Here is an 8,377-nt window from a genome sequence, read left to right as displayed (position 1 = left end):
TTCCATTACTCTAGGAGGTGGATCAAAAGAGATCTTGCGGGCTTCCCTGGTGGCACAGTGGTTGAGAGTCCGCCTGCCGATGCAGGGGACACGGGTTCATGCCCCGGTCCGGGAAGATCCCACATGCTGCGGAGTGGCTGGGCCCATGAGCCATGGCCGCTGAGGCTGCGTGTCCGGAGCCTGTGCTCCGCAACGGGAGAGGCCACAACAGTGAGAGACCCGCGTACCGCAAAAAAAAAAAAAAAGGTTTTGCTGTGATTTATGTCAAAGAGTGTTCTTCCTATATTTTCCTCTAAGAGTTTTATAGGGCCCGGTCTTACATCTAGGTCTCTAATCCATTTTGAGTTTATTTTTGTGTATGACGGGAGTGTTCTAATTTCATTCTTTTACATGTAGCTGTCCAGATTTCCCAGCACCACTTATTGAAGAGACTCTCTTTTCTCCATTGTATACTCTTGCCTCATTTGTCATAGATTAGTTGACCATAGGTGTGTGGGTTTATCTCTGGGCTTTCTATCCTGTTCCATTGATCTATATTTCTGTTTTTGTGCCAGTACTATATTGTCTTGATTACTGTAGCTTTGTAGTATAGTCTGAAGTCAGGGAGTCTGATTCCTCCAGCTCCGTTTTTTTCCCTCAAGACTGCTTTGGCTATTTGGGGTCTTTTGTGTCTCCATACAAATTTTAAGATTTTTTGTTCCAGCTCTGTAAAAAATGCCACTTGTAATTTGATAGGGATTCCATTGAATCTGTACATTGCTTTGGGTAGTATAGTCATTTTCACAGTATTGATTCTTCCAATCCAAGAACATGGTATATCTCTCCATCTGTTTGTGTCATCTTTGATTTCTTTCATCAGTGTCTTATAGTTTTCTGAGTACAGGTCTTTTACCTCCTTAGGTAGGTTTATTCCTAGGTATTTTATTCTTTTTGTTGCAATGGTGAATGGGATTGTTTCCTTAATTTCTCTTTCTAATCTTTCGTTGTTAGTGTATAGGAATGCAAGAGATTTCTATACATTAATTTTGTATCTTGCAACTTTGCCAAATTCATTGATTAGCTCTAGTAGTTTTCTGGTGGCATCTTTAGGATTCTCCATGTATAACATCATGTCATCTACAAACAGTGATAATTTTACTTCTTGTTTTCCAATTTGTGTTCCTTTTATTTCTTTTTCTTCTCTGATAGCCGTGGCTAGGACTTCTAAAACTATATTGAATAATAGTGGCAAGAGTGGACCTTCTTGTCTTTTTCCTGGTCTTAGAGGAAATGCTTCCAGTTTTTTACAATTGAGAATGTTTGCTGTGGGTTTGTTGTATATGGCCTTAATTATGTTGAGGTAGGTTCCCTCTATGCCCACTTTCTGGAGAAAAAATTTTATCATAAATGGGTGTTGAATTTTGTCAAAAGTTTTTTCTGCATGTATTGAGATGATCATATGGTTTTTATTCTTCAGTTTGTTAATATGGTGTATCACATTGATTGATTTGCATGTATTGAAGAATCTTTGCATCCCTGGGATAAATCCCACTCGATCATGGTGTATAATCCTTTTGATGTGTTGTTGGATTCTGTCTGCTAGTATTTTGTTGAGGATTTTTGCATCTATATTCTTCAGTGATATTGGTCTGTAATTTTCTTTTTTTGTAGTATCTTTGTCTGGTTTTGGTATCAGTGTGATGGTGGCCTCACAGAATGAGTTTGGGAGTGTTCCTTCCTCTACCATTTTTTGGAAGAGTTTGAGAAGGATGGGTGTTAGCTCTTCTCTAAATGTTTGATAGAATTCACCTGTGAAGCCATCTGGCCCTGGACTTTTCTTTGTTGGAAGATTTTAAATCACAGTTTCAATTTCACTGCTTGTCATTGGTCTGTTCATATTTTCTGTCTTCCTGGTTCGGTCTTGGAAGCTTATACCTTTCTAAGAATTTGTCCATTTCTTTCAGGTTGTCCATTTTTTTGGCATAGAGTTGCTTGTAGTAGTCTCTTAGGATGCTTTGTTTTTCTGCAGTGTCTGTTGTAACTTCTCCTTTTTCATTTCTAATTTTATTGATTTGAGTCCTCTCCCTCTTTTTCTTGATGAGTCTGGCGAAAGGTTTATCAATTTTGTTTATCTTCTCGAAGGACCAGCTTTTAGTTTTATTGATCTTTGCTACTGTTTTCTTTGTTTCTATTTCATTTATTTCTGCTCTGATCTTTATGATTTATTTCCTTCTACTAACTTTGGGTTTTGTTTGTCCTTCTTCCTCTAGTTGCTTTAGGTGTAAGGTTAGATTGTTTATTTGAGATTTTTCTTGTTTCTTGAGGTGAGCTTGTATGGTTATAAACTTCCCTCTTAGAACTGCCTGTGCTGCATCCCATAGGTTTTGGATAGTCATGTTTTCATTGTCATTTGCCTTGAGGTATTTTTTGATTTCTTCAGTGATCTCTTGGTTATTTAGTAACATATTGTTTAGCCTCCATGTGTTTGTGTTTTTTCAGTTTTTTCTCTATAATTTATTTCTAATCTCATAGCATTGTGGTCAGAAAAGATGCTTGATATGATTTCAATTTTCTTAAATTTACGGAGGCTTGATTCGTGACCCAAGATATGATCTATCCTGGAGAATGTTCCATGTGCACTTGAGAAGAAAGTGTAATCTGCTGTTTTCAGATGGAAGGTCCTATAAATATCAATTAAATCTATCTGGTCTATGTGTCATTTAAAGCTTGTGTTTCCTTATTAATTTTCTGTCTCGATCATCTGTCCATTGGTGTAAGTGAGGTGTTAAAGTCCCCCACTATTATTGTGTTACTGTTGATTTCCTCTTTTATAGCTGGTAGCATTTCCCTTATGTATTGAGGTGCTCCTATGTTGGGTGCATATGTATTTATAATTGTTATATCTTCTTCTTGGATTGATCTCTTGATCATTATGTAGTATCCTTCCTTGTCTCTTGTAACATTCTTTATTTTAAAGTCTATTTTATCAATATGAGTATTGCTACTCTATCTTTCTTTTGATTTCCATTTGCATGGAATATCTTTTTCTATCCCTTCACAGTCTGTATGTGTCCCTAGGTCTGAAGTGGGTCTCTTGGAGACAGCATATATATGGGTCTTGTCTTTGTATCCATTCAGCAAGCCTGTGTCTTTTGGTTGGAGCATTTAATCCATTCACGTTTTAGGTAATTATCAGTATGTATGTTCCTATGACCATTTTCTTAATTGTTATGGATTTGTTTTTGTAGGTCCTTTTCTTCTCTTGTGTTTCCCACTTAGAGAAGTCCTTTTAGCATTTGTTGTAGAGCTGGTTTGGTGATGCTGCATTCTCTTAGCTTTTGCTTGTCTGTAAAGCTTTTTTGTTTTTTTTATTCCTATCAAATCCAATATAATCAACTGAAAAATTTATAAAATAATTATTTAACATATAAAATGTCACTAGGAATAAAATAATCAGTTTTGGCTTTTCATCTGCTCTCTTTTTAAAAATTTTTAAATTTTATTTTATTTATTTTTTATACAGCAGGTTCTTATTAATCATCAATTTTATACACATCAGTGTATACCTGTCAATCCCAATTGCCCAATTCATCACACCACCACCCCACCTCCCTGCGTTGTCTGTAAAGCTTTTGATTTCTCCATCAAATCTGAATGAGATCCTTGCCAGGTAGAGTAATCTTGGTTGTAGGTTCTTCCCTTTCATCACTTTAAATATATTGTGCCAGTCCCTTCTGGCTTGTAGAGTTTCTGATGAGAAATCAGCTGTTAACCTTATGGGAGTTCCCTTGTATGTTATTTGTCGTTTTTCCCTTGTTGCTTTCAATAATTTTTCTTTGTCTTTATTTTTTGTCAGTTTGATTACTATGTGTCTCGACGTGTTTCTTCTTGGGTTTATCCTGCCTTGGACTCTCTGTGCTTTCTGGACTTGGGTGGCTATTTCCTTTCCCACGTTAGGGAAGTTTTCGACTATAATCTCTTCAAATATTTTCTCGGGTCCTTTCTCTCTTCTCCTTCTGGGACCCTTATAATGTGAATGTTGTTGTGTTTAATATTGTCCCAAAAGTCTCTTAGGCTGTCTTCATTTCTTTACATTCCTTTTTCTTTTCATTTTATTTTTAGACAACCTACATGACATGTTTTTTTATTTTCCTCAAAAACAGTGGCTCCGCTCCAAACCAATCAACATCAAAACGAAGAGCTCAGGTTGACATCAGTCCCATTTGTCTAAGTCCTGGTTTTATGTGGATGAAAAGCAGCAGCCAGCCAGTTATGACGAGCAGGTGATAGACCCAAACAGCCAAATTTGTTAACATTTTTCAATTTCTAGACCATCCTTAAAGAAAATCATATTTGGTATCACACAATCCTCACAGTAGTCCAGCAGAGCAACCATGCCATCTGGATTCATGTTTTCACCAATAAAGAACTGATAGTTTTTGAAATTAGCAAGGATGTGCTTGATTTGTTCTGCAGTCCCTGTCATAAAAGGTTTTACTCTTTCTGGTCTCTGTTCTTCAAGCTTCCCTTTGATTGACTTCACGTAATCCTTGATGTGGTTCTTGTAGGCTTCTTTTGTGAAGCTGGTTTCTTGCACGTGATTGTTCATGACAGTATCCACACCAGTGATTACTGTGCTTTCAGTACCTTTGCCCTCAGGGCCTTCAGAGGAGGCATTTCCACCAATGAGCGAGTCATCAATGTTACCCTCTCTCCTACTGACCATCTTCCCCTCCACCTCCAGACACAGCCTATCCGCAATCTCCCGGATCTTGTACATGTCAGGGAACATCTCATCATGGTTGATGAGGCCCTGGTAGATGATCATGATGGCGACTGGAGGGAGACAACGGTGGCACTAGCTTAGTAAGAGCCCGGAGCTCAGAGAGAGCGCAGTGCAGCAGAAGCGGCACTTGCAGGGAGGGGGGAGTGGGCGGAAAAGCCATTCTTTTTTCTTTATTCTGTTCCAAGGCAGTGAATTCCACCATTCAGTCTTCCAGGTCACTTATCCGTTCTTCTGCCTCAGTTATCCTGCTATTGATTCCTTCTAGTGTATTTTTCATTTCAGTGATCGTATTGTTCATCTCTGTTTGTTAATTCTTCTAGGTGTTTGTTCTTTAATTCTTCTAGGTCTTTGTTAAATATTTCTTTCATCTTCTCAATCTTTGCCTCCATTCTTTTTCCGAGGTCCTGGATCATCTTCATATCATTATTCTGAACTCTTTTTCTGGAAGGTTTCCTATCTCCACTTCATTTAGTTGTATTTCTGGGGTTTTATCTTGTTCCTTCATCTGGTACAAAGTCCTCTGCCTTTTCATTTTGTCTATTCTTCTGTGAGTGTGGTTTTCCTTCCACAGGCTGCAGAAGTTCTTCTTGCTTCTGCTGTCTGCCCTCTGGTGGATGAGGCTCTATGTCATTCTTTTAGAGGTTGTGCCCTGCCCCTTCTCTCCTGTTTCAAAACCAGCAAGGACAGGGACTTCCCTGGTGGCGCAGTGGTTAAGACTCTGTGCTCCCAATGCAGGAGGCCTGGGTTTGACCCCTGGTCTGGGAGCTAGATCCCACAAGCATGCAGCAACTAAGAGTTAGCATGCCACAACTAAGGAGCTGGTGAGCTGCAGCTAAGACCCAATGCAAGCAAATAAATAAATAACACACACACACACACACACGAGCTGATTTAAAAAAAAGAACCAGAAAGGACAAAGTCTGTGAGGGGGGAATGTGCTTGTGTGTTCTGGGAATAGCAAAGAGGCTGGTTTGGCTTGAGCCTGGTAAGCCAGCAGGGAGCAGTAGATTGAGATCCAAAAATTGGAGACGACCTTACAACGGTAGAGACCTTGAGGTTGATTCTACTCTGAGAGATGGTAAGCATTGGAGCGTTTTACAGAGCAGTGTCATGATCTGAATTTACATTTTTAAAAGATTGCTCAGGCAGCTGTGTGAACAGACTGTATGAGGAGTGGAGGAGCTTGGGAAGGTAAGGAAGCTGGAGACCGGTCAGAAGGTGAGAGATGATGTGGCTTGGACCAAGGAGGCAGCAGTGGAGTTGATGAGAAGCAGTTAGATTTTAGATATATTTTGAAAATCTACCTGACAGGAAACACTGTGGATGTCGGGTGTGAGAGAAAGAGATGAGTCAAGGATGACTCTAAGGTTTTTGGCCTGAGCAACTGGAAGACTGAAATACCATATACATGAAAGAAATCAGAAAATGGCTGGGGGAGGGCAGGTTGGAAGCCATGGTGGAAATTTTACTGGTTAGAGGCTTGAACGAACTTTCTGGAATGATGGGGATATTCTCTCATTTAGAGTGGTGGTTGCCTGGGGGTAAACACTGTAAAAACTCAGTGAACTGAATTTTTAGTATCTCTGCATTTTATTTTATATAAATTATACCTAAACACACACACACATACACACACACTTTTATTGATAACGGGGAAGACTTAAGAAAAAAGGAGTTTATTTTAAAGGTTACACATGAGAGAGAATGGGATCCATATTGGAAACTCGTTGAGACTGATCCTCCCATCTCTCTCATGGGGGTCCCTGCATCTCCCCGTGCTTCAGCATCTTCATCACTTTCTCTTTTTTAGTTAATAATTTTATTTTATTTCATTTATTTATTTTTATTTTATTTTACTTTTTTTGTCTGCCTTGGGTCTTCATTGCTGCGTGTGGGCTTTCTCTAGTTGTGGCGAGTGGGGGCTACTCTTGTGGCTACTCTTTCATTGTGCTGCGCGGGCTTCTCATTGCGGTGGCTTCTCTTGTCGTGGAGCATGGGCTGTAGGCATGCAGGTTTCAGTAGTCGCAGCACGCGGGCTCAGGAGTTGTGGCTCATGGGCTTAGTTGCTCTGTGGCATGTGGGATCTTCCCGGACCAGGGATCAAACCCATGTCCCCTGCATTGGCAGGTGGATTTTTAACCACTGCATCACCAGGGAAGTCCTTCATCACTTTCTTAAACTGTGACAATCAACAAAACAAGCTGATTCGTAGTATTTGCTGATTTCTGTGACATGAATATTCCCACCATATTTCAAGCCACAGGCTACATCAAGCTACAACATCATCCTTGGAGGCGGTAGATTGAAGTAGTGGAGAACACAGACTTCAGTGCAGGCAAGTTCTTTACCTCTCTGGGACTGTTTCCTCATCTGTAAAATGAGAAGGTGCTACTAATGCTGTCTCCACAGGGTTGTTATGAGGATTAAAGGAGTTAATATGTGGCATCTTGTACCTTTTAACTGTTAATAGCTCTGCTGTTACTTTACTGTGTGTCCTTGGGCAAGACCCTTCCTCTCTCTGCATCTTAGTTCCTGTATTTGTAAAACATAGAGGTTTTGTTATAAATAATCTTTGAAGTCCTTCCAGCTCTAGAAATCTTAGGGCCTTCTATGACTCCAGTTACAGAGAAATCTCAGCCTCCCTCTCTGGGTTTTAAGCTCTATTCCTGAAATCACAGGTACAAGGCACCTGAGTGGTGTGAGAAACAGCCAGGTAGATTCCAAAGTGGATTCAGTCTGAAGTGGAAAGTTAAAATTGTCAGGCTTGATCTCAGCCTGGGAAAACTCCTCCTGAGCCAAAAATTTCCAGCATTTGCGACTCTTTAACTGGCAGCTCCAGGTGCTGGTCAGTTTGAACTGCTTCATTTGGAGGCCTGCCAGGAGCCTTTGTTTAGGAACTTTCTGATTTTCCCCTGCTAAGTAGGTACTGAAGGGAATACCTTTTTTTTCTTTTTTCTTTGTTGTTTGGTTTTTAAAAAATTTTTATTTATTTACTTATTTATTTTTGGCTGTGTTGGGTCTTCATTGCTGCACCCAGGCTTTCTCTACTTGCAGCAAGCGGGGGCTTCTCTTGTTGCGGAGCACGGGCTCTAGGCGTGAGGGCTTCAGCAGTTGCGGCACGTGGGCTCAGTAGTTGTGGCTCGCAGGTTCTAGAGTGTAGGCTCACTAGTTGTGGCACATAGGCTTAGTTGCTTTGCGGCATGTGGGATCTTCCTGGACCAGTGCTCGAACCCCTGTCCCCTGCATTGGCAGGTGGATTCCTAACCACTGTGCCACCAGGGAAGTCCCTCTTTTCTTTGTTTTAATGGAGAGAAACAGTAATAAAAAGAAGAAAACAAATACAGAGAGAGACTAGGTTAATAGAAATAGATTAATAGAAGTAGAGAAAAAAACACAAAGAGAAAGAGATTTTTCCTACATTTTCTAACAAAAGAAGACAAATACAAACAGAGCTGAAGACAAAATAAGAGCTGATTCCTACCACAAGTCTGGAGAATTTCTCGGAAAGGATCATGTTTAAAATAAATACACATGCAGCACAGGCGGAGGTATTTCTTGCCTTTTCCTCTACCAACTCTTAAGTCTGAGGTAACTCCTGTAACCCCTACTCCC

The 8,377-nt window shown here is 40.1% G+C and overlaps 1 protein-coding gene and 1 long non-coding RNA gene across 2 annotated transcripts; both read right to left on the bottom strand.

Annotated features, from left to right (window-relative positions):
* Window positions 1–405: 405 nt before the first annotated feature.
* Window positions 406–4,845, bottom strand: LOC101288156 (translationally-controlled tumor protein-like). Its single transcript, XM_049711120.1, has one exon. It carries the CDS (start codon window positions 4,805–4,807, stop codon window positions 4,289–4,291), a length of 519 nt encoding a protein of 172 aa, XP_049567077.1. The 5' UTR covers window positions 4,808–4,845; the 3' UTR covers window positions 406–4,288.
* Window positions 4,846–6,430: 1,585 nt separating this feature from the next.
* LOC125964729 (uncharacterized) lies at window positions 6,431–7,831 on the bottom strand. Its single transcript, XR_007477971.1, has 2 exons — window positions 7,219–7,831; window positions 6,431–7,135 (listed from the first exon to the last, which is right to left on the bottom strand). It is a non-coding gene; the product is annotated as an uncharacterized LOC125964729 (long non-coding RNA).
* Window positions 7,832–8,377: the final 546 nt, after the last annotated feature.

The sequence above is a fragment of the Orcinus orca genome, chromosome 6 (genome assembly GCF_937001465.1).
Source record: "Orcinus orca chromosome 6, mOrcOrc1.1, whole genome shotgun sequence".
NCBI lineage: Eukaryota > Metazoa > Chordata > Mammalia > Artiodactyla > Delphinidae > Orcinus > Orcinus orca.
The sequence above is the reverse complement of the archived record's forward strand: the minus strand, read 5'-3'. Positions and strand labels throughout refer to the sequence as shown.

Bases quoted from the DNA above. Each gene is read 5' to 3' on its own strand.
- LOC101288156 (XM_049711120.1), bottom strand. From the start codon at position 4,807: ATGATCATCTACCAGGGCCTCATCAACCATGATGAGATGTTCCCTGAC.